This window comes from Alexandromys fortis, unplaced genomic scaffold, assembly GCF_014885135.2.
Source record: "Alexandromys fortis isolate MF-2015 unplaced genomic scaffold, M_Fortis_MF-2015_v1.1 scaffold_35, whole genome shotgun sequence".
Lineage (NCBI taxonomy): Eukaryota > Metazoa > Chordata > Mammalia > Rodentia > Cricetidae > Alexandromys > Alexandromys fortis.
Window position 1 is genome coordinate 9,752,468 of NW_026067913.1, and position 26,770 is coordinate 9,779,237.

Consider the following 26,770-nt stretch of genomic DNA (forward strand, 5'->3'; position numbering starts at 1 on the left):
AAATAATTGTAGAAATTGAATTTAGTTAGCATATCATTAGATTTTTTATGTATATTTATTTGTTTATGTATTCATTCATGTGCTATGGTGAGTGGTGTGTGTGTGTTTGTATGTGTGTGTGAGACAGATAAAAAAGACGATCTGGGAGTTGGTTCTCTCCTTCCACTATGTGTTCACGTACCAAACTTGGGACAGGCGTGTTGTGTTGTTAATATATCTTCAAAGACATTCAATTCAGTTTTCACATTTAACAAGTGAAGAAGCCAAGAAAGGCTAATGGGCATTTATAAAGGTAGTTAGTGATAAATAGGGATTCGAATATATATCTGTCTAGATGTCCAGGTTAGTGTTCTTGGATCAGTATCTTATTTCTTCTCTTGATTTTCTGTAATTCCTAAGAAAAGAGTATTAGAGTTCTAAAATTGAGTAAATTTTTAAAATGACTTTTTGGAATCATCTTATTGCTAGGAACAATATTAAATAGTATCCAAATACTTTAATACCAACAAGTAGTTTCTGGAGGGATAGCGTTTTGGATAGATGGGTCTGATTTATTTTTAACTTTCCAGGAAGATGATTTCACTCTTTACTTTGGAAACTTCTCCTAATGAGTATAAGTTGTCAGGTAGTGGAAACTCTTCACAAATATAAGAACTCTGAGTATATGCTAGACTTAAGTTAGTATTATAGTTGCAGCAGTGGATTATCTGCCCTGCAGATTATCTTTATCATTACTGTTGCTTGCATCAGTTTGCATTTGCACTTAATGTTCATGTCAGGTAATAGTAATTTGATTGTTGAGGGCTAATATTAAGGATAATAATAGAGGTAATTCTAAGATAAATATTAAATATTTCTAATGTGAAATAATTGTTTTATAATAAAAGGCAGGAAAATTACATGTTTTGTTATGAGTTACTCAGAAGTACAAACATTCTAACCTTAGAAGAATCATTGTTACTGTTTGATTTTTGCTCTCTCAGACAGGGTCTGGTCTGTCCATGAAGCGCAATTTGTCTTGAACTCATGATTTGGATTACATGCATATGTTCCTGTAACCTGTTAAAACTTGCCACAATTCTAAATGCACAATTCAGTGTGCATTTAGTGTTAAGTATTTCATCTTGTTATACAACCAGTTCCTAGAATGTTTCCTCTTTTCTCCCCAGCTTTTGCTATCCCTCATTCTTTTTCTGAATTATCTTTTAATGTGCTGGGTCATCATGTAAGTGGAATGGTATTTTTCTTGTGACTCCCCCTCTTATACTGTCCTCAAGGTTCAGCCATGTATTGTATCATATGCCAAAATTTCCTTTTATTACTGTATTCCCTATCTCCCTCACTCCATGCTTTGCACACATGTGTGTGACTGACAGTTTCTCATGTAGTCCAGGCTGGCCTTGAATTGACTATGTAGCTGAGGATGATCTTGAGCTTCAGATTCTCTTTCTTTGCAAGTGCCAGGATCATAGACCTGTGCTACCATACTGGAATGATATTCTTGTGTGTGTGTGTGTGTGTGTGTGTGTGTGTGTGTGTGTGTGAGAGAGAGAGAGAGAGAGAGACAGAGAGACAGAGAGACAGAGAGACATATATGAGGTTTTTTGCTTGTCTTTAATCTGTTGATAGACATTTGGCTTCTACTTCTTAGCCTTTGTGATTAATGCTTATGTGAACTTGTGCAGATTCTGAGACTATGTCTTCAGTTCTGGATTAAGCCAAGAGGTAGGATTGTTGGATCAAATGGTAGTTGTTTTTTGTTTTGTTTTGTTTTTCATGACAGGGATTCTCTGTGTAATAGTCTTTTTTAAAAATATTTTTTACGGTTTATTTAACTTTATGTGCATTGGAATAAGGGTGTCAGATCCCCTGAAACTGGATTTTTAGACAGTTGTGAGCTGCCACGTGGGTGCTGGGAATTGAACCCGGGTCCTCTGGAAGGGCAGTCAGTGCTCTTAACCACTGAGCCATCTCTCCAGCCAGAAAGGACTTTTCTTTTCCTCTCTCTCTCTCTCTCTCTCTCTCTCTCTCTCTCTCTCTCTCTCTCTCTCTCTCCCTCTCTCTCTCCCTCCCTCCCTCCCTCCCTCCCTCCCTCCCTCCCTCCCTCCTGTTTGGGAAGGATTAGTAGACATGACCTTGGGGGTCAGGCTTGGAGGTTTTAAAAGACTCGCCAGTGTGCTCCCTACTTTCAGTTCAAAGTGTAAGCTTTCAGCTGTTCCTGCTCCCATTCCTTTGCTCCCTTATGTTCTCCAACCCTCTGGAACCATGAGTGTGAATTAAAACTTTGTTTAATAAGTTGCCTTGGTCGTGGTGTCTTATCACAGCAATAGAAAAGTAATTAAGACAGTGATTTTATTAAGTTTTTTTTTTTTTTTTGGTTTTTCGAGACAGGGTTTCTCTGTGGTTTTGGAGCCTGTCCTGGAACTAGCTCTTGTAGACCAGGGTGGTCTCGAACTCACAGAGATTTAAGTTTTAAATTCTTACAATTTTTTTTTTTTGAGGAGTAAACTTAAACTTTTTTTTTTTTTGACATTCTAGGTGGAAAGAGGTCATGGAATTTTAGACACTTAATGCCTAGGTATCTTGAAATACCTGTAGTAGTGATTGGTTGTCTGTCAAGTGAGAGACACTTTTGCAGGATTTCTAGCTCTGGCTAGCTTGGTACTATTTAGTTTAGATTTCATACTTCTGGCAGTCTCATGTCTCATTCTCCCTAGTGTGAAGACAGGGTACACCATGGCCCACTTACTTCTTCATTGACTTTCTTAAGTATAGAGACTGTGTTCATTTTTTTTAAACCTCCTTGGAAATTTTAAAATTGGTCATATGAATAAACGTTGATTGAATTTTATATACTGTAGCACAAAATCTAAGTAGAAATACCTGACTCCTAAAATTTACAGTTCTTTAATCTTATTCATATTCAGATTCTCAATTATTTTAAATATGTTCTTGATTTTGATCATTAATTAGTGTTCTAAGTTAGTATGTGAGTAGTAAAGCCTCTGAAATCGCAAACATATTTATTTGGACCAAATGAATTCCCCTTTAATTATATAGAGCAACTTTACCTTATTTTAAAGTAGAATATCAAAAATAAGTACTTCTAGGCTAAGATTGTATAAATCATTGTCCACTTGGGCTGGAGAGACAGACAGCTCTATGGTTAAGAGTACTGGCTGCTTTTCAGGAGGACTCAAATTTAATTCCTAGGGGATTCTCACACCCTCTTTTGATCTCCTTGGACAAAACACCCGTATATATAGAATTAAATTCATAAACTTAAAATATAAAAAGTAAATTGTATATGTAATATTATTCCTGTATTTTGCAATTGGGAAAACTGTAATTTATAGCATTCAACAAGAAAAAAAATTTCTTCTAGGATTTCTTCTAGGATATAACTCACCAATGCTAAACAAGTACTGACTTGTTTAGCATGCATGAATCGAACCCCGAGGGAATTCTCTCCTCTGTACCACATAAGACTGGACTGTTGGTATACATTTGCAAATCCTGGCACTTGAGAGATAGAGGCAGAATAGGAAGTTTAAGGTCATCCTCAGCCACACATTGAGTTTGAAGCCAGCTTGGGCTCTTAAGATCCTGTCTTATTAAAATAAAAACAAGACATAAAACAAAAAAAGAGAACTAGAGGGATGGCTAAATGGTTCAGGAGACCCAAGTTCAATTCTCAGTAGTCACATTGAGCAGCTAAAAATCACCTTATCTGGAACTGCAGGAGATCCACTGTTGTCTTCTGACCTGTGTACACACATGTATGAACACAAACACCTATATAGATATCTGTCAAGCATTGTTTTTGATAATACTATATCAATGAACAAAAGATAGACAATTCATACTTTGTTTGAATTTATTTCTGATGGTATTCATCTAATTTAAGTAATGGTGAAACAAGGATTTGATTACAGTATTTTTGATCTGATATTGAGCTGGGAATTTTTTTCATTCTTTTTGCTAATTCAAGTAGTTTTGTGACACTGGTCTAGAGCTTGTTAACGTTAAAATTCTGATTCAGGATTGGCAAGGTGGCTTAGCAGGTAGAGGTGCTTGCTGCCAAGGCAAATAGCATGAGTTGCATACCTGAAACCCATGTAGTGGAAGTTGTCTTCTGACCTTCACATGTACACAGTGCTGTGCATAGTCCCCATCCCCATGTACACACAAAACTAATGTTAAAAATTCTAATTCAGAAATGAAGTTAATATTGACTCTTAGATGTGAGTGTAATTGAGATTTTCAACTCTTAATTTTTCTAGCTGGTTGCCTAGATTCAAGTCTTAGTGCTTCCACTGTTTCTCTTGGGAATAGCAAGAGAACCTCCGTTAATAACTGTGCACTTCCCTTAACTCTTCTGTAGAGAAAGTGGGGGAAAATAACACCAGCTCACAGGTTTATTTGTAAGACATAAATGAGCTAAGACACTCATACATGTTTAACAAATACTACAGATGGTTATTACTTTATTATCAATTATAAAATTTTAAAAATTAGGAAATTTATAAGATTTTTGTCAGGTAGGGACAAGCCTTACCTGAAGTGACAAGGCTATTTATAATCTTAGTCACATGTAATAAATACACACTTTTAAAAAAAGAAATATGCATGTGCATGTTTGTGTTACCATCAGCAATTTGCATTAAACAAAATGTTATTTAATATTATATGTGGAATATGCATTTATCATTTTTAGAATACCTTATTAATTTTAGAACATTTTTAGAAGACCTGGCTTCAGGGTCTTTTAGGGGGAGGGTGTAACCATTAATAGCAAAAGTCGTATTACATAGCTTAATGCCTTTTTATCACATTCAGAGTATCAGATTTGTATTAATTTTAGGTATCTTGCTTGGTAAATTATTACTTTAATTGTTGATTATTAAGTGTTCTTTGAATTTCGAGAGGAAGAATAATTAATCTATTATTTTGATTATAGAATTACTATTATTTGAAATCTTGTTTCTATTATAAAATTTGAAGTTAATCTCTCCTTTTGTGTGTATGTTGGAGTCTTATATATCCTAGACTGGCCTTGAACTCAGGATACTTCATCTTAGCCTGCTGAGGAATGACTAGGCAGAATGAATATATTTTTACTTTGTTACCTTGTTTGAGAACAGCCTGGGCTACAAGAGTGAAATCTTGCCTCAAAAAGAGAAAGAATCCATTCTTCAACCAGCTATAGTCATGTAAAATGTAGTTGGAATTTTGGGTCTGATGGTACTTTGATGTTTTGATTATTTATTAAACATTGTTTGTGTGTTTGTTTGTTTTTTGAGACAGGGTTTCTCTGTGTAGCCCTAGCTGTCCTGGAACTCACTTTGTAGACCAGGCTGACCTCTAACTCACAGAGATCTACCTGCTTATAAACCCTGTTGTAAATAGAAGGGTTAAAAAAAATAGATTCAAGTTTTACTTGCTTTTGTATGTCTTTTCTTAATGTTTCTCTTTTCCCCGGAATTCTTTCCCATTAATAACATTGGAAAATAAATTTTGTAACTACTGCATGCAAGATTTTGTTCACATATTTTTTTTTTGTACAGGTAAAAATAGAGTACCCACTTTTTGAGTTGGACACTGAGTTTTATTACACGGTGATTGATTATACAAAGTTTTATATGTTTTTCCTCAACACACTGAATTACGGGATAAATAATTTTTGTGTGGTTTTTCGAAAACATCTCAACTCAATTGTGAACCTTTTAATTAAAGCATCTCTGTGTGTATGTATGTGTGTGTCTAAGTGTGTAACCCAGGCTGGCCTTGACCTAGTAACTCTCCTCTAGGTCAGCTAACCTCTTCAGCATATCTTAATGATATGTACCAGCACAACCAGCCTAAGTGTTGGATCATTTGTATGATTATTCATTGTATGTGCATGCACCCATGTATGTGCACATTCAGATGCTAGAAGAGGGTGTCAGGTGTCCTCCTCTCTATCCACCTATACCTTGAGGCAGAATCTTTTCTGAAACCTTTGGTTTTCTCAGCTAGGCTGAAAGTCAGCAAGTCCCAGTAATCTTTCTGTCTCTGGTCCTCTCTTGGAGCTGGCATTACAGGAGTACACAGGCTGCCTGACTTGTAACATGGGCATTAGATTTGAACTCTAGTTTTCCTTTTTTTTTTTTCTTTTCTTTTTTTTTTTTTTTTTTTTTTTTTTTTTGNTTTTTTGAGACAGGGTTTCTCTGTAACTTTGGAGCCTGTCCTGGAACTAGCTCTTGTAGACCAGGTTGTTCTCGAACTCACAGAGATCCACCTGCCTCTGCCTTCCGAGTGCTGGGATTAAAGGCGTGCACCACCACCGTCTGGCTTGATCTCTAGTTTTCACAATTGCATGAAAAAACTCTCTTAGCCATTGAACCATTTTTTCAGCCCTTGTATGATATTTATAATATATATGCACATATACTGTGTGTGTTTATAGATTATTTGCTTTATATGTCACTGTGTCACTTGAATATCCTGAAATTATTTATAACTGAACCTTGTTTTAGTAAAGGGCACGTGGAAAGGGAGACAAGTAATTGTGAATCAAGTTTAGACTAATGCTGCTTGAATCAATATTGAAAGCTTAGTGCTGGTGACCTCTAGTGGTTGTTTTCAAATATCAGCGAACACTAAATAATTCTATGATAATCAGATGTTTCATGTGGAATAAATTCAGGAGATGTGTAAAATATGATTCCAGATATTGAAAATCAGCAACAAGGTTGGGTTATACTGAGTTACCAGCTAAAACTTGATAGGTAAAAACAAATTTCTAAGCTTTTGCTTTAGTAATATGTTTGATAATAAATTGCAAGTTAGCCACTTCCCTTTTTACTTTTTTTGTTTCCTTGCTTGCTTGTTTGAGATAGCATATTTCTATGTAGCCCTGGCTATCTGTCAATTCTGTGTGACTCAGGCTGGTCTTGAGCTCAGTTCTAGAATTAGAAATCATGCACCACTATATCTGTCTTACCTTTATACTTTTTAGAGCAGAGTAGTTAAAAACTTCAATTGACTTCAGAATTTTTCTTTAAAAAATTGACTTTTCCTGATGCTCAAAAAATGTTTTCCTTTTGGATGTAGTTTAGTGGGATACTTGCCTAGCACTTCAGGTAGAAAGGAATTGGAAGCCCTACCTTCATTGAAGCAGCCACACCATTCTATTGTAAGATGCCCTCCCCACTTTTAGCTGGTTGAGATGGGTCTTGGCACTTAGCTTTAGGAAGCCTGAAATTCAACATGTGGTTCAGGCCAGCTAAGCGCAAAACTCTTCTGCCTTTAAGAGTTATAAACTATACAAAGCTGGGCCTGGTGGTGTACACCTTTCAAAATCTAATCACCCTGAGTTTGAGGTCAGTCAGGTCAAGATAGAGAGTTCTAGACCAAGCAGGAATGTGTTTGTGTATGTGTGTGTGTATGTGTGTGTGTACATGTATGTGTGTATGTATATAGATAGATAGAGCCTTCAAAGAAAAACTGTATATACATAAGTTACATAAAATGTAATTATAGATTATTTTGGGTGGTATTGACTCTTTTTTTTTCTTTATTGGTTTTTCGAGACAGGGTTTCTCTGTAGCTTAGGAGTCTGTGCTGGAACTAGCTCTTTTAGACCAGACTGGCCTCGAACTCACAGAGATCTGCCTTCCTCTGACTCCCAAGTGCTGGGATTAAAGGCGTGCATCAGCATCTCGTCGTTGTCCCCGTCCCCCCCCCCCATCCTCCCATGTCCCCTGTCCCGTCCCCCTGCGCGTTATTGACATTTTTAACTGTTAAAGTCTTGTTGCATGGACATGGGATGTGTTCATGTCCTAGTTTCTTTCATCAGTTTTTTACATCCTTGGTTAATTCCTAACTATTTTATCCTTTAAAAAATACTTTGTGTGTGTATGAGTGTTAATGTGTGGGTGGGTGCCTAAGCCACATGCATGTTCTTGCATACAGAGGCTGGAGGTTGAAATTGGGAGTTTTCCTCAGTGGCTCTCTTCCAGGTTCATTGAAGCGCAGGGTCTTTCAGTTGAACCCAGAGTTAGCTTGTTCAGGGGACTCTCTGTCTCTGCTTCTGTCTGTGCTATAATTACAGACAAGTGGCCAGCGCCAACCCAGCTTTTGTTTAGGTTTTATATATTTTATTTAGTGTGTGTGCCTGCACCTGTCTTTGTGTGTGTGTGTGTGTGTGTGTGTGTGTGTGTGTGTGTGTGTGCATATGGAGAACAGAGGACAGCTTATGAGTCAGCTCTCTGCTGCTATAGGAGTACCAGGGATCAAACTCAGGATCAAAATCACTTGGCAGTTAGTGGTTTTATCAGCTGAGTCATTTTCCTGACCCCCATTCTATATCTTTTTAAAATTACATTATTTTTATTTATGTGCATATGTGTGTCTGTTTACATGTGTTTATGCCCCGTGTGAATACAGGTGCCCATGGAGCCCACATCTTCAGGAACTAGAGTTAGGTGCCATGGGGGTGCTGAAAATTGAACCCTGGTTCTCTGCAAGAGCAGCAAATGCTGTTAACTGCTGAGCTACATCTACCCCTGTTAAGCACCTTTAAAGCAATTATTTCCATCCCTAGTGTTCTGTGCTACCATCTTTTGTAAAGTATATGGTCTTTGTTATTAGTTTGTGGGCTTTTTATTTAGTTTTATTGGAACATTTTTCTGTCCCTGTATTGATTAGTGTCTTATATCTTTTTAGGTTTTGTTTTTCTTTTATTTGGGTATGTGTTTTAATTCCTTTGATTGTTATATCTGTTTTTAAATCCCCAAATCTATCAACTCTGTCTTCCTATAAAATAAAACATAAATTATATATTTTCTTATTTTAAGAGGGAAGAACCAGGGCACAGGCACAAACAAATTAAAGCAAAACCAAAGCCCAACAGTGTTAGACACTGGGGGACTCCTGATATTTGGGGCTACAGAAAGGTTGGGTAGCTCTCCTTCTTGGGCTTTGGCCTTTATAGCACACAGCTTGTACTCGAGATTCAGGATCGCTCCACCCCACCACTGTCTTTGGTGATCATCCCCTGGTGCTGGTGTCTCCAAACTTCTGGGATCTCTGCTGCACCTTCAGCCGTATCCTCTCCTGACCTCTCTTCAGGGACTTTGACTTGCCACAAGGTGCCAGAGCCTCAGCTTCCCCCATGACCCCTTCAATCCTAGGACTTCTTCTGCATCTGAGGCTGCACCATCACTAGTAGCTTTTCTGGCCTCTCATAGTGCCAAGCCTCAGCTGTACTTCATGACTCGTTTATGCCTTTAAAACCATTACCACCTGAGAGACTGACTTCCACAGTACTAAGTTCAGTTGCCAGCATGAGGTACATACAGCTTTGCCTCTCTCTTGCTCTGTAATTTCTATGTGCTGACCTGAGGAAACATATCCCAGAAGATTTCGACTCAGTGATTCTGGTTGATTTTTAATCATAGCTTATTTTTCAGCCCCAGCAAACCAGAACCCAGAGTCCATTTTTTTTCCCCTCTCTTTTTGGTTTTCAAGACAGGGTTTTTCCATGTAGCCCTGGCTGTCCTGGAGCTCGCTCTGTAGACCAGGGTGAGCTCTAACTCAAGAGATCCTCCTGCCTCTGTCCCCCTCTCCCCAAGTAATAGGTTTAAAGAAGCATGCCACCACCACCACCTGGAAAGATTTTTTTCTTTTTGAGATGGCTTCTCTACATAGCCCTGGCTGTTCAGAACTCACTATGTAGACTAGGCTGGCCTGGAACTCAGAGATCCGCCTGCTTTCCAAGTGCTGGGATTAAAGATTTGTGCTATCATGCCTGGCCAGAACCCAGGTTCTTAATTCAAAATATTAAATGGTCCTGATAAAGCCTTTAAGGGACTCTAACTTGTCTCTGAAACTTGACAAGTCAGGCCTTGCCTCCATCCTCTGCACTGCTTTCGTCATTCTAAGTTCTCATAATAGCGTATTAAGCTCTGAACACTCAATTTTCTTGCCCCTTCAGGCAAGAGCTTTCCACAACTCTCTCCAAAACATGGTCAGGTCTGTCACAGAGCAGTACCCCACTGCTAGCATCATTTTCTCTGTCTTAGGGTTTCTGTTGCTGTGATGGAACATCATGATAAAAAGCAATTTGGGGAGGAAAGTGTTTATTTATCTAACAGCTCTCAGGGTCACAATTCATCACTGAGGTGAGTGGCAGGAACCTAAAGCAGAAGCCACAGAGGAATGCTGATTGATGGCTTGCTCCCCGTCTTCCTCAGTTTGCCTTCTTGGACACCACAGGACCAACCACCTGCCCAGGGTTGGAACCACTCACAATGGGTTGGGTCCTCCCACATTAATCATTATGAAGAAAATGCCCTACAGGCTTGCCTGTGGACAGTCTGATGAGGCATCTACTCAGCTGAGGTTCCACTTCACAAATGCCTCTAGCTTTGTCAGGATGACAAAGTCCCAACCAAGACATTTAGTATCTTTTTTTTTCCCCAGTGTCAGACTGACAACTGAAATCCTCTGTAAATTTTATTTTTATAAAGGTTTATTTTATGTGTATTTATGTGTGTATGTATGTATGCCTTTGTTATTAGAGGCCCTAAAGAATTATAAAGAAATGACCCATTTATGACTCTTTATTTTCAAAGAGGATAATGTTATCTAATGGAAAGTCATTTCTATGAATTTCAAGTCTTGAGGTCATGCATAAAAATGTTGCAGTTGCTTTTATTGTTTTTCCTATTTTGGTTCTCTGTATTGGTTAAGGAAAAATGAAGTAAATGCATCTTAATGTTTTTAGGCACGGATCGCATTTTTACAAGGAGAAAGAAAAGGTCAAGAGAATTTGAAGAAGGATTTAGTGAGAAGAATAAAAATGTTAGAGTATGCATTAAAACAAGAACGGTATGTATATTTCATTTCTTAATGTGACTAGACAGTGTTTTCTTTACATCATTGTACGCTTTAGTAAAGCCTTTTCACATCTTAATTTACTTAATTTGTGAACTTGAAAAGAAGTGAGAAGTAGAATTAATATATTTCAGATTTTTTTTTCTGTCTCTAAAGATCAGGAGAAATTTATCTTTTCATATATGTATATTTGTTACTTGGATAATTTTTCTTCTTTAATAGTACATTTTAGTGTTTTTAGCAAAAAACTTCAAAAAGGGCACATTTCTTTGTTATTAGAGTAATGTATTAGTAATACTCAGTTGTAAAAAAAAATAATTATTCTCTTACCGATTGTTAAATTTGCAGGGCAAAGTATCACAAATTAAAATATGGCACAGAACTGAACCAAGGTGATTTGAAAATGCCAACCTTTGAATCAGGTAAATGTTACTTTGTTTTTTTAAATCACCTCATTTTTATGTAACAGACATATACTTTATTCTAATTTTAATTTTATAGCATTAGATGAATGATTATTATTAAGTAAAATTTGACGAAAGGATTTTTAAAGTTGTATTTTTATTATTTTAAAATTATGTACATGTGTATGTGAGCATGCATATATGTGCACATATGTATTTGTGTCCATAGAGCACAGAAGAGGGCACCAAATTGGTCTGGAGGTGATGTTAAAGGCAGTTGTGAGTAACCCAGGGTGGGTTCTGGGAACTGAACTTGAGTCCTCTGCAAGAGTGATATGGAATCTCTCCAGCCCCTGGTGAAAATACTAAACAAATAAAACTTTGTTTCATTTGCCTCTCAATCCTGAGGTTTCTTATCCAGTTCTCTCTAAAGTGAAACTTATATAAAATTGTAGACACATTTTTGCTAGTAATTAAAATCAAAACCTGCTAAAGTAATTGTTTTTCTACCTGTAAGCAATTTTTGTCCTTTGTGCGATCTTAATGTGCGTAGACATACATGTGTGTATATATGTATGGCATATATATTTGTTTATATTTGGCTAGGTGTGGTGGTACGTGCTAAGAATCCTTTTACACTGGAGGCAGAGTTAGGCAGGTCTCTAAGTCGAATGCCAGCCTGGTCTGTGTAGTGAGCTCCAGCCCAGCTAGGCCTTATGATGAGCCCCCTTCCATGGTTGTTTTTTTCTTCTCTATATATATTTTGTATGTGTAGTAGGAGGTCAGAGGATCATTTTGGGGAATTCTGAACTTTGAGGGTTTTGGGTGAATCTGGCTCAGGTTGCTTGATTTGGCAGCAAGCACCAACTCTAGCTTAATTTTTTTTGTTTTTGTTTTTCAAGACAGGGTTTCTCTGTGGTTTTGGAGCCTGTCCTGGAACTAGCTCTGTAGACCAGGCTGGTCTCGAACTCACAGAGATCTGCCTACCTCTGCCTCCCGAGTACTGGGATTAAAGGCGTGTGCCACCACCGCCCGGCTTCTAGCTTAATTTTTAATACTTAAAATATCCTATTATCAGGAGAAGCTCTAAATTGCTCATTGTAGTTCTAAGATACTAGAAATTTGATTGGATTTGGAATTTATAGTCAGATAAAATTGAGTGTAGGAAAATTGTCTTTAGTTTTCTTCTTTATTAAGTAGTAAATATGAGAGTAATAGTTGATAAATATGTAGCCTAGAGCGGACTGATACAGAAAAGTTTAGTTTTAGAAGTCCATCTAATGGCATAGAATCTAAAAGAAAGAGGACCATTTTTAACATGAGCAGACTTTGGGAATCATTAACAAATTTTTATTTCTTGAGTATCTAGGACTGGGTTACCCCAATTTTTTCCCCTTATTTTAAGACACAGTTTGTGTATACCAGGCTTTTCTTCAACTCCATAGATAATCAGTGGATGACTAGGAATATCTGATCCTTCTCTATTCACCTGCAGAGTGTTGGAATCATGGGCACGGATAATGACAGTGCAGTCAAATTGAAGCCTGTGATGGTCTTAGTAGCTTGCTCCTAAGGCAATTTTTTCTTTATTTTGATATGAATTTTTTTCCTTATAGTGTTTTTTTTTGTTCCTAAAGTCAACATGTATGATGGAAAAATAAAACTTACATAAATGTTTGTAGGTATCAGTAAATTTTTAAAAATACCAGTTGGAGTTTGGTTCAATAATAAATATTATGGGCTTGACAGAAGCAGAGCATAAATCCCACCTGAATTGATTATTTTTGGGTTATCCCTGCTTTGACTTTTAGCAGCAGAACTTTTTTTGTTTGTTTGAGACAGGGTTTCTCTGTAGCTTTGGCACTTGTCCTGGAACTAGATCGAACTGGCCTCGAACAGAAATCTCTAACAGAAATCTCGAACAGAAAGGTGTGCACCACCACCGTTGGACTAGAACCTTTTATTTTATCTTCCAGTTGTCATAAATTGAGATCAAAGTGGCATTCATGTTTTTGAGTGGTTCTATAGGCTCATCTGATTCTGAAGAACACTTACCATGTTCTCCATAGAGAAGTAAGAATAAGAACTGGGAATGGTAGTGTCTGTTTATAATCCCATCAGCACAGGATAGAGGTCAAAGAATCGGAGCTCAAGATCATTAGCTAGTACATCCCTGTCTTAAAAAAAAAATTAAGAATGGAAGGTAGATAGATCTTTGTACATATTTACTACCCATAATTACCACAAGGCTGCAGTAGCAAATAAGGCTCAAAACATATACAGGAAAAACAATAAATTTTTTTCAGAAAAAGAGTAGTTAGTCTATTGCTTGTTTTTGGTTGTTGTTCCTGGAGTAGAGTTTGTGCAATTCTTAGTTTATTTTATTGTAATAGTTTGTATAAAACAAGATCATTAGCTTATAAGTTCCTCCTGCCCATAACTGAAATTATGCTCAGACAAGTGTCTTTTTGTCTATAATATATGTAAGTAAAATAATTTTACTTATATGAAACATAATAAAATGTTTTGCTTATATAGAAAATTATCCAGAATGTTGAATAGAAAACAAAAACAAAGTAAGCAAATACATACCATACTAAGGATAAAATTACCAAAGTATATTTATAGATAAATATTAAATGAAGTATCACTGGTTTATAAACTTCAAATCAATGTAGAAAAGAAAATATGTAAAGTACTGATTTGACAGATGTTGAAGAAACTAATTTGGAAGATATATTCAAATATGTAAATGATTTTCTTGTTTGGAAAATATACAGTTCAATAGAAAAGTGGGCAAAAGGCCCAGGCCTTTAATCCTACCACTCATTCTTTGCATGTAAGGTCAGCCTGGTCTACATAATTGGAATTCCAGGACAGCAAGGGCTACAGTCAGAGATTTGTCTCACAAAACAAAAAAGTGAGAAAGAAAAGGAAAATGGATGTACCTCATGATAGAGGGCATTTTATGGCTAGAAGATGAGAAATGATACTGTTATAATTAAATAAGTGTAGGCAAAACCGCAGTGACTAGAATTTGACCTTTATCGGAATGAAAAGGAGTGTCAAGTGTTGATGGACCTGTGGAATTAGCAGAGTCTGTACTTATTGATGGGAGAGTGGCAAGTAAAGCTAAGGCCCTATAACTGCTTTGTCTCAATTAGGAGAACATAGCCTAATATCTTGGTAATTCCATCACTTAAAATGTAGATATGTGGTCACTACAGCTTATATAAGAATGCCCTTAGTGTAAATATAGTGAAAATCTAGAAGCAACTAGAATGTCTATCAGCACTAAAATGGATAAATATGATACATTAGCAGGCAAAATGCTATCTAGCAATAAAAGTTTAAAAAAAGTAACTATAGCTAAACTTAACAATATGGGTGTCAAGTGTATAAAATTGAAAATTGTTAGAAATCATTTCTGCCATTTACAAGTTAAGTTTTAATGGTTGAGGTAGTGTTAGTGCTGTCTTAGAACAGCTAGTAAATGATTGGAGGGACAGTTTCTAGGGATGCTGCTGTTTGTTGAGCTAGGTACTGATTGTTCAGAAACTCATTAAGATATGTGCTTATGATATACTTCAAAGTTTATAATTGCCATAGTGGAATAATAAGAACTCATTTCAATATGAGGGGGCTGTTTAAATAGATAGTACATTGTGTAAAATACTGTGCTTTTTTTTTTTGTGGTGGTGATGGTAGGGATCAAACCTAGCATTCTATGCTAAGTATTCCATCACTATAATATACCCCCAACTTGATACAATTATTTTCAAGTGATGTTAATGTGTTTTTCTGGAACATTGGCTCCTGTTAGTTATGTATGTATTTTTAAGTAGAAAATACAGAATGAGAAATTCAAATACTAATAGTTGTTAACTTTAGGTGATTGGATTTTCTTTTTCCTCCTGAGACAGGGTTTCTCTGTAGTTTCAGGGCCTGTCCTGGCACTTGCTCTTTAGACTAGGCTGGCCTTGAACTCACAGAGATTCGTCTGTCTCTGCGTCCCAAGTGCTGGGATTCAAGGTGTGCACCACCACTACCAGCTGGTGATTTTGAACAGTTAATTTTTAAAGATGTTTTTGTCTCCAGTTGGTATTGTTTAATGTTATACAAAGAAAAATAAAAGTTGAGAGACTTATCAGAATTAAGTAATTCCTTTTAGAAATTAGAGAATTACTTGTGTTTGAAGGAAGAATAAGAACATAATCAGTTGTTATGGTTAGAGAAGTAGTGGCTACAAAAGATACTGTAATTATTACCAGTAGGTACTAAGTGACTCTTGAGGAGTCTGGGAATGTAATAATTGAATTAGTTTTAATAATCTCATGAGTTAGGGGATTTTTCAAGCATTTCCCTTCATAGTACATTTATTTGGATAATGAGAATCTCTGTGGTGATAATGGTTCTGCTGTAGAGGTAGTTTTTTTAAAGCTTAACTCAACTGAAATTATACTGTTTACTATGTTTAATTCATTGGTAGGGATTGGATCTAGGGACTCTTTCCCCCCCTTTTGTAAATGTAGATACTTTATTAAATAAAATAATGACTCTTTTTACCTGTCACATACACTGTTTTCTGAGCTGAGTATTGGAACACATGCCTTTTAATCCCACTGTTTAGGAGACCTAAATAGGAGAATCAATTTGATGCCAGCTTGGCCTATATAGCATAATAAGGCTCTCTTTCAGTCAGCAAGCAAAGAGTTTCCAAGTAATAATAAACCCACTTTCTGTTTTTGTTTATAAAAGATATTTATTACTAAGCTATAAATTACAAGGGTTCAGTGGAGTGAGGAGGCAAGTCTTCGCTTTTGGATGTCTGTCTGGGACTTGGGTTCTGAGTTCCTCATCAAGGCTCTTTTTACGGAAAACCTTTTGACTACAAGGAGAATGAGCTCCCCTTGGATTTGTCATTCACTTATACTTGTTTATACTTGCTGGACCTGTCTGGGATTCAGTTTGGAGACGTTGAGAATCTGCTGGGCATCCTGGAAGCTGAGGTCCAAGAGGTAGCTGCAGACTTCTTGGCATGTTCCAAGAATAAGTGGCACCTGGATGGCTGCGCCTACTGTCCTAGGGCCTAAGAAAAGGCTCTACCCACCACCTGTGCCCACCACAGTGCTCTGTGTTAGATGCTGTTCAGCAGTCTGCTTTCTTAACCGCATTGGAACCTCGATTTAATATTTTTCTAAAAAAAATAAAATCTGTGGTAGAGAGGTTAATGTCTACTGATATAAATTTAGAATGCAGTATGTCTGTGTATGTACACAGACATAAACATACATATACACACGCATATGTATTTCCCCAGTATATAATTGTTGATTTTGAGTAGCCTATATAATACAACATTTTAATCTTAAAGGTATTTGGCAAAGCAGTTTATTTTGAAGGTCAGGCCTTTTAATTTTTTAATCCTGCTAAAGTTCATTTGAGGTCTTTCGATTTTTAAAGCAGGTAGAGTACTGAGTTACTGAACAAACATTAAAGAAATGATCTGTAGTAGATCTTTTAACCTTTTTTCTGTCTTATGTAAAATCTTTTCACGATAAATCTATTTCTTAAACTGAACACTGTAATAATAAGTTAAAATAATGTATGCAAAACTTCCCATCCTTAATTTCCAGAGGAAACCAAAGACTCGGAGGCTCCTACAGCACCTCAGAATAGCCAGCTAACGTGGAAGCAAGGCAGACAGCTGTTGAGACAGTGAGTAATGATTTCAACTTTTAATAAAAGTTATGAAAGTGCTTATATCAAGTCAGTTTATAAGTAAAAAACTTGCTTCAATTTACTGAACGTTCTTCATACTGCTTTTAAAAAATCCATTTGTGCTGGGTATTGGTGGCACACGCCTTTAATGCACTCAGGAGGCAGAGGCAGGCCTGATCTACAAAGTGAGTTCCAGGAACTCCAGTGCTACACAGAGAAACTCTGTTTCGAAAAACAAAAATAAACAAGCAAAATTTGTATGTATGTGGGGGTGCAGCATTGGTGTGCACCACAGCTGCTTATGGAGATCAGAGGGCAGCTTTCAGCAGTTGTTGCTCTCCTTTCACTTTTGGGTCACAGGGATGGCTCAGGTCATCAGGCTTGGCTGTAGGTAACTTTACCTACTCAACCATAATTAAAGCTTATTTTCCTCTAGCTTCAAGGTAGCTCCCTCCCTCCCTTTTCTCCCCCCACTCTCTCTTTAAAGACACGTATTTATTTATTTATTTATTTATTTAGATATACACTGGGATTTTGCCTACATGTAAGAGGGTGTCGGGTACCCAGGAGTTACAGATAATTATGGGCTGCGATGTGGGTGCTGGGGATTGAGCTCCCCTGAGCCTCCCTAGTCCTTTGGAAGAGCAGCCAGTGCTCCTAACTGTTGAGCCATCTCTCTAGCCCCTTCTCTCATGTGGTTGAAAAATGTGAAAAACTGGATGAAGGCCTGAACTAATGTTACATGGAGCGTGGGGCCCTTTGTTCTGTCCTGGCCACCCGGCTAGTTTACACCTGAAATAATCACACAGAAACTGTATTCATTTAAACACTGGGCCCATTAGCTCTAACTTCTTATTGGCTAACTCTTATGTCTTGATTTAACCCACTTCTATTAAATCTGTGTATTGCTACATGACTGTGGCTTACCCGCAAGATTCTAAGCAGCATCCGTCTCAGGCAGGAGCTCCATGGACTCTCAGACTCTGCTTTCTTCCTCCCAGAATTCAGTTGTCTCCCTGCCTACGTTAGTTCTGCCCTATCACCAGGCCCAAAGCAGTTTCTTTATTAACCAATGAAAGCAACACAAATACAGAAGGAGCTCTTATACCAAACTAAAGTTGAACTAAAGTAGTATTGGGTTGGGCTGTAGGGATGGCTCAGCATTTAAAAGCACTGATTGCTTTTGCAGAGGATATCAGGTTTAATTCTCAGCACCCACATGGTAGCTCATAGCTGGCTATAACTCCAGTTACAGGGGATTTGATGCCCTTATCTGCCTTCCACTAGTGATCTTCATCTAGTAACTGTGTTCCTGCATACTTTTATACATGTAGGAAAAATACCCTTAGACATCAAAAAAATATTGTAGCATCATTCATCTAAGGCACACAGTACTCCAGAGTCAGTGTATGAGAGTATAGAGAATTGTTACTGACTATATGAAACTCCTCAGAGATTGCCTACCAAATTTTCTTCTTTTTAACGCTTATTTTACTTTATGCATGAGTATTTTTGCATCTCTCTCTATGTGTATATATGTATACACCCACATATATAACATATAGATAATTCAGTGTGTGTGTGTATGCCCGGTGCCTTTAGAGGCCAGAAGAGAGCACTGGATCCCACCTTGTGAGTGCTAGGAACTCAACCCAGGACCTGAACAAGATATGTCTCTAGACCTTAATGAAACTTTTGAGGAACAATTTTGATGCTTGTTTATTGATGTACTAGAGACAGCTCTATGGCAAATCCTGTTTATTGTCTTTTTATACAGTGGCTCTTTTTTTATAGTTGGAAATTTTGCTATCTGTATCCTGCTGATAGCCCTGGAGTATATTTGGATCCTTTGTTATTACTTATAACTACTGTACTCCTGTCTGAGCAGGATTGTAATCATGTTTGTTTTGTTTTGATTTTTTGAGGCAGGGCTTCTTTGTGTAGCTTTGGAACCTGTCCTGACACTTGCTCTGTAGACCAGGCTGGCCTCAAACACTCAGAGATCCGCCTGCCTTTGCCTCCCAAGTGCTGGTATTAAAGGCGTGCACCACCAGCATCTGGCGCAATCATGTTTTGTGTTTGTTCGATTTTTCCAAACAAGGTTTCTCTGTATAGTCTTGGCCATCCTGGAACTCACTCTGTAGACCAGCCTCAAACTCAGAGATCTGCTTGCCTCCCTTCTTGAGTGCTGGGACTAAAGATGTGCGCCACCATTGTCTATATGTGTTCTTTTTTTTCTCTCTCTCTCTCTCCTTTTTTTTATTTTTTTAATTTTTATTTTTATTTATTTATTTTTTGGTTTTTCGAGACAGGGTTTCTCTCTGGTTTTGGAGCCTGTCCTAGAACTAGCTCTTGTAGACCAGGCTGGTCTCGAACTCACAGAGATCCGTCTGCCTCTGCCTCCCAAGTGCTGGGATTAAAGGCGTGCGCCACCACCGCCCCCGGCCATGTGTTCTTTTCTTCACTTGAACTTCTGTGTTATTCACCATTTAAATGGGCTCTCGTTGATTGACCTACACAAGCACTCATATACTGATCCAAAACCAGGCCAAATGGCTCCCAACATCTATTTATATGGCCCCCAGTGGGGCTTCAAAACTCAAGTACTGCATCTCCGCATAGTGTATATCCTTTCAGTAGTGTTCCTCTGCTTCCACTTGACTAAAAATGTGAAGAGTATAAGATTAGAACTCTTTTAACTTTTTACTTTTTTTCCTATATTATGTTTAAGCTTCTTAATTGTTATCCAGTACTCAGATTCTTGTAAATGACTAAGAACAGAGTTTTGATGGGAAAAGGGACTAGAATAATTGGCAGACTTGAAGGAAACACTCAATGATACATATCAAGTCAGGTAGTTTTGGGGAATTTGCAGAGAAAATCCCAGGATACAGTTTTAATCTCGTGTCTGGTCATCCACTTCTCTTTATTGGTTTTATTCTCTTTTTCTGAAGAAAATCTGCTTGTTTCCTTCATGCGATAGCTTCCCAACCTCATTTCTCAGAAGTGTTCGAAATAGTCTAACTTAATCCAGCAGTGACTCAGTCATTTTTATCCAAGTTGTATAAGAATTTGGCAGTTCATTTAGTCCAAAGTTTAGAGACTGGGGTGTTGAGGTAAGGAGGCCGCTTGTTTGTTTCCCGATCACCCAGCAGCTTAGACCTGAAATAATCACACGGAAACTATTAATTAAATCACTGCTTGGCCCATTAGCTCTAGCTCCTTATTGGCTAACTCTTACATCTTAATTTACCCATCTTTACTAATCTGTGTATCGCCATGAGGCTGTGGCTTACCAGGTAAAGTTCCAGCGGGGCTACATGGCTTCTCTCTGATTCTTCCTCCTTTGTCTCAGCATTTAGTTTAGTTTTCCCCACCTACCTCTATTCTGCTCTGCGCAGGCCCAAGACAGTTTCTTTATTAGCCAATGGTATTAACAACATACAGAGGGGAATCCCACATCACTGGGGTAGGGAAAGGAATTGTCCACCACATGTAGCATTGTTAAGAGTAAAGAGTGGGCATGGCTGTAAGGAAGTCATTATTTCTTTCAAATGCTAATCTCCGTGGAGTCTTAAACTTTCTCCCTTTATTTTTATAGCCAAACTGTTTTTGAAACAAGATTGTTGCATGGTACCCAAGGCTTGCTGCCTTGCATTCCTGGTCCTGCACTTTTGGGGGATAGTTTATTTCTGTAGCCTTTATTTTTGTTCTTTGCTTTGCCTCCTGAATGCTGGGATTTCAGGAGTGAATCACCATACCTGCTCTAATCTTTTTGTTTAATTGCATTTATTTGTGCATCAAAAAGTTTATATTGCTTATTTTCCTTGTGTTTATTCTCTTTTCTAATTTATTTGTTTGTTTTCTTACTTTATTGCTATTCTAATCATTCTTCCTGTTTTTAGCTTTTCCTAAATTTATTTTAGTTGTTTACTAAGAGTGTTTAAACATAAATTTTGATAAAATGTTTACGTATGTGTGCCTGATTATATGTACACTATATGTATACAGTGCCTGTTAAGGCCTGAAGAGGGCGTCAGATCCCCTGAACTGGAGATCTAGATGGATTGTGAGGCATCTGATGCAGGTGTAGGAAACTGAACCCAGATCCTCTACAAGAACAGCAAGTGCTCTTAGCCCCAAGCCATCCCTCTAGCCTCAAGACTGTTGTGAGCTGCCATGTGGGTGCTGGGAATTGAACCTGGGTCCTCTGGTTAAGAGTAGTCAGTATTCTTAATTCTTTTTAATTTCTCGAGACAGGGTTTCTCTAGCTTTGGAGACTGTCCTGGAACTCACTCTGTAGACCAGGCTGGCTTCAAACTCACAAGAGATTTGCCTGCCTTTTCCTCCTAAGTGCCGGGATTAGAAGTGAGCATCACCACTGCCTGGCTTTTTTCCCCCTTTCTCAGTATTCTTAATTCTTAACTGCTGAGCCTTTTCTCTAGTCCCCAGTATGTTAAATTTTAATTTTTAATTTTCTCTTGATAGGTATCTTCAAGAAGTAGGATACACTGATACAATATTAGATGTACGATCTCAGCGGGTAAGGTCATTACTTGGACTGTCTAATTCAGAACCAAATGGATCCGTAGAAGCAAAGAATTTAGAACAGATTTTGAATGGTGGTGAATCTCCTAAACAAAAAGGACAAGAAATCAAAAGGTAAGATTTGTATTTGTAGATGAACATTGTTTAACTTAGGGACAACAAAAGTCCAGTGGTACAGCAGAGACTTTTCATTATGAATCTCATTTTTAGCTATGTTTTCTAGAGTTGTTCCTACTGTTAGACATTAAATGACTGTATGAAAGCCCCTTTTTGTTTGTACATACAGGAACTCAGATTAGTCTTAGTAAAATGATTAAAGTAGATTATTGCTATTACTTACTATATGAGTAGTTTTGAAATACTTGAAAATATTTTCACAGATTAAAGATACCTTTTTTTTTTTTAATATATAGGAAATCAATAAAACAGATTGGTGTCTTTGGGGTCCCGGAACCCTAACTGGGTGGTGGCTGTATGAAGAAATTACAGACATTGGATACTTACACACAGAAAAGCTGGGGTGGTTGCTCAGTGTGTTTAGTATATACTACTGAACCAGGAAGCAGGGGTTTATGGTATGCAACCGAATCAAGGAGACACATTTCGCTCATCTTGGTCAGAGCAGTCTCTTCAGGGGAGCATTCTTCAGGCCATAAGTATCTGTGGTAGGGGGTTAGAAAATTGTATGCATTTCTATTTCTATACACACTGTCAACATTTGCAATTGGATCAGAGGAAGGCTTGCCATCCCTCTGAGCCTGATACTGAAAAGGGTTGCCACTCCATGGAATTGAGACTTTGGTCTTTGACATTGCTCGTGTCTATATTATTGTTTTATTTTGAGACAAGGTTCTCTAGGTAGCCCTGGCTAGCCTATTACTCACATCTTCCTGCCTCTGCTACCCAAGCACTGGGATCAAAGGGTGTACATCACAACAAAGCCTGGCCAGTTCATGTCAGCAGCACACATCTACACAGGCTTCCTCTGCTCCCCACAGATTGGTATGAAACATATGTTTCATAAATTTAAATATGGGCAACTTTAATAAATTTAACTTTTGTGTTTCACTGTTTAGTCTTTAAACATTTAGACTAAAGTATAGGAGGTTATGAAAAATTGCAAAATTGCTTGTGCTGGTATTTTTGAGAAATGATAACATGTTTGAATGTTTAAACTTACTAGATTGTTTTTCTTTTTAAAGTCTTAATTTGTGTGTGTGTGTGTGTGTGTGTGTGTCTGTACTTGTAAAACAGATGCCCAAAGAAGGCATTATATCTCCAAGAGCTAGAATTTCTGACTACTATTATGAGACATCCGATGTGGATGCTGGGAGCCAAACTCAGGTCCCCTGAATGATCTCTTATTTGTACTTTTACCTCCTGAGCCATTTCCAGTTCCCAGATTTTATTTTCTTGTAGCATTTACCTAAGATTTTTTAGACAGAATGCTTTGGATGAGCTCAATAAATAGAGAACAATGCTTATTTTAATTATAATCTTTTAAAAACTATTCTATAATAGAAAGTTTAGGCAATATGTTATAATTAGATTGTTTTGACCCAGCAGTGGTGGACTAAGCCTCCTCATGGGAGGATCAGGAATTCAAAGTTATTTTCATCTACACAATGAGTTGAGACTAATCTGAACTATGTAAGACCCTGTCTCTCAGCAACAAAAATTTAAGTGGTGTTTGAATTGCAACAATTATCCTTAAGTAGTTTTAGAAGGAATTAGAAGGGTCAGAATGTGGTTCAGCAATTGAACACTTGGCCTAGCATGTGTGACACCCTGGGTTCAATTCCTAGTACCACTAGATCAGGAAAAGTATTAAAGTAGTATGCAGGAAGAAATAGTAGAGTCAATGATTGAAGTAGTTTGGAATTATCTTTTTCTTTTTCTATAGGCCATCTGGTGATGTTCTTGAGACATTCAATTTTTTAGAAAATGCTGATGACAGTGATGAAGAAGAAAATGACATGATTGAGGGCATCCCAGAAGGAAAAGAGAAACTTCGGATCAATAAGCACAAAGTAGGAGATTTACATCATTTTCTGTATACAGTAATTTGAACAGTAATTTTTTTTAGGTGTCCTTTGAAGCATTAATATTGCCAGCTACTCCTGCATTATATACAAATGCAGGAGTTATGATTTCATATTTTAATCACTAAATGGCTTAGAAAAGGTCTTTTTCATGTATTTGTCCAATCCTATGAAACTTTTTAAAAAAGAAGTGGCATACTTTTTAGTCCTACAATCTTTTAACAATTTGGAGTCACACTGAAGTTTATCTTGCTATCTATCGCATGGGAGGTAAATGAACAGTGTAGATACTCCCAACGTGGGTGAGGGACTGATAAGAATTGTAAATATGTGTTAATATCCTGATTATTTGGTAAGGGTTAGCAAAATATACTAATATTTTAGTAGTGAATGGAGAGTTAGCTCTATAGGACCAAAAGTAGAATATCCCCATTTGTAAACATCAAAGTAGTATTCAGTATTTCGTGTGTATGTCTTTAAAAAGAATAAAAAAGAGTGAGGCCCGAGGTTGTAGGTTAAAGTATCCCATAAATTAGATGTGGTTCAGCACTTACGAGGTGAGGCCAGGAGGATAGAGAGTTCAAGGCTGCCCTCAGCTAGATAGTGAATTTGAAGTCATTTGGCTTCTTGATACCCTGCCTATCCAAAAAAAAAAAAAAAAAAAAAAAGAAAGAAAAGAAAAAGGAAATAAGTGAGTAAATTCAATTGTGGCACTTTGAGTTTTTGCAATCATATAGAAAAAAATGCAATTATTTCTCAAAAACTTAACCTTTCTGAGCTTTTCATATGTGTGATGTACTTTGTGGGTGCATGGAATTTTTTTATTTTTTAAACTTATGTGTGTTAAAATCTGCATATTTGCCACAGCACAAGGAAGTTAGGACAGTTTTGTGGAGTTAGTTTTTTCCTTCCACTTTTATGTAGTTTATGAGGATAAAACTCAGGTCATTAACAGGCATTTTTCCTGCTGAGACACCTCAAAAACCTGAGATTTTGTTTGTTCTGGGAGGTAGGATGCTTTTATTGTATGTTGCACAACCAATTTCAGTTGTTATGCTATGCTGCCATGAGTGATGGCACACAGTTAGCAGTGTGTTCAGCCAGTTAACTTAGCAGGATGCGGTGAGCAGACGACGAGTAGGGATCATCTGTGAGCTTACTCTAATTAAAGATCACTCCTGAGGTTAAAACTTGGATCTTTCCTAGCACTACATCTTGTGGGTCACTTTTTGCAAGTGATCTTCATACAGCATGTTGAACTATTTGTCTAGGGCATAGTTTGAGATTTGTGAATTATGGGAAAAGTACAAGTGTGGATCTGGATAATTTCAAAGTAGATTTATAAATATTGTGAAGTGAAAATATTAAAGGTCCTCTTTATAATGAAGAATTAGAAGTAGTCCTTATTAGCTTATTTTCTCTTTACAGATAGGTAATGAAGGTTTAGCTGCTGACTTAACTGATGATCCTGATACCGAGGAAGCACTGAAAGAATTCGACTTTTTAGTGACTGCAGAAGATGGTGAAGGGGCTGGTGAAGCACGGAGTTCAGGGGATGGTACAGAATGGGGTAAGGGGACAAAGAAACCTTGGGTGGGAGGAAATGTAGCATTTCTAGGTGGTTATTATTAAACATTGTGTGTGGGATCTGTGTGTCTGAGTGTATGATAGCAGGTGAATTGAGAGCATTTGGTGTTGGTAATTTGAGGCATTTGGTCCTAGTCTATTAGATTTTGTGACAGATTTTCAGTAGATGGCTTTTGACTTCAGAAGCTGATCTGGAATGTTTTGTTGATTTTTTTTTTCCTCCTAACAAATTTTTTTAAAACAAGAATTACTCAGTTTTATTCATACACATCATTTAGTTTTATGTAATCAAAGCTTTATGAAAACATACTTCCTCATATGACCATATGGTGTTACCTATCTTAGTGGTAGGTAGGAATAAATTAATCTGATTTATAATCCTAATAATGAGCAAGATTTAGTGAGGGTATTAAACTTATTGCCTATAATATTCTGATTACAAATGTGAGGGCCTAAACTTTGAAAGTGATATTTAAAGCTAATAGTAGGCAATGTATAATCAAAAGAAAGAAAGGTGTATCAGTAGTTAAAAACCCTATTTATATACTTATAAAACAAATATATCAAGGTAATAGCTTAAAATGTGTTTTTTCCATTAGTATGTTCATTTAGCTCTTGTTTAATATTATCTAGTAGGTGGTAGAACTCAAAGTATATTTATAGAGCTTTTTGTGGAGGTTAGTTTAATGCATCTAGAAATATTTATCACTAGTTTTTTTTTTTTTGTTTGTTTGTTTTTAAATCACTGTGGTGTTAGTAAAACACACTTGGGCTGGCCATGGTGTCACATGCCTTTAATCCCAATACCAAGGAGGCAGAGGCAGGCAAGTTCAAGGCCAGCCTGGGAGTTCCAGGCAGGACAACTAGGGCTATACAGAGAAACCTTGTTCTCAACAAATGAAAAATAGAAAAAGAAAAACATACGATTTTTTAAAAAAATGTTGGACTAGCAGGATGGCTCAGTGGTTATGAGCACTTGTCTTCCTGAGGATCAGAGTTTGGTTCCTAGCACTTGGTGACAGCCACCTGTAACTCCCATCTTCTGGGATGCTCTCATTTATAGCTCAAATATCATTTTTAGATTTATTTCAGAGAAGAAATAGAAGGGGCATGTTTATTGAAAATATAGACTCCACAGTTACTATCTGGACTTTTGTACGTGTTTGTATTTTCTTGAAATGACTGTATTTTAGGAGATTATTTGTTTATAGGAGAAACAGTAAAAGACATGTAAATTTATATGTAGCCTATTAAATCTTGGACTGTAGTTTCCCTACAACTTTAAAAGTACTGGTTCTTTTTCCTGAAAATTTCAGTCATGTAAAAGTAGAAATTATATACAGATATTTTATAGTATATGTGTATTTTAGGGACCATAAATAAATGTCAGTTATAAAATTAGAAATCACTTACAATATTATAGAGCTAATCATGACTAAGTATGTATATCTATACATATAATCTACTTACTTAAGAGTGTGTTGAACATCTGCTTAGCTAAGTCTTGACACTCAACCATTTCTGTTTATCTAAAGTGGCTAGAATTTTAACTTTTAGTCCAAATGACAAACATCTCAGAAATTTAAT

General features: G+C 37.0%; 1 protein-coding gene across 4 annotated transcripts in view; it reads left to right on the forward strand.

Moving 5' to 3' along the window:
• Strn3 (striatin 3) overlaps positions 1 to 26,770 on the forward strand; it is a 72,830-nt gene that overhangs the window by 16,861 nt on the left and 29,199 nt on the right. For all 4 annotated transcript variants that reach the window (XM_050138833.1, XM_050138834.1, XM_050138835.1 and 1 more), the window contains exons 2-7: positions 10,772 to 10,875; positions 11,230 to 11,303; positions 16,922 to 17,003; positions 21,495 to 21,668; positions 23,458 to 23,584; positions 25,025 to 25,166. In XM_050138833.1, coding sequence (XP_049994790.1) covers positions 10,772 to 10,875; positions 11,230 to 11,303; positions 16,922 to 17,003; positions 21,495 to 21,668; positions 23,458 to 23,584; positions 25,025 to 25,166 — 703 coding nt within the window. The remainder of the gene's footprint in view (positions 1 to 10,771; positions 10,876 to 11,229; positions 11,304 to 16,921; positions 17,004 to 21,494; positions 21,669 to 23,457; positions 23,585 to 25,024; positions 25,167 to 26,770) is intronic.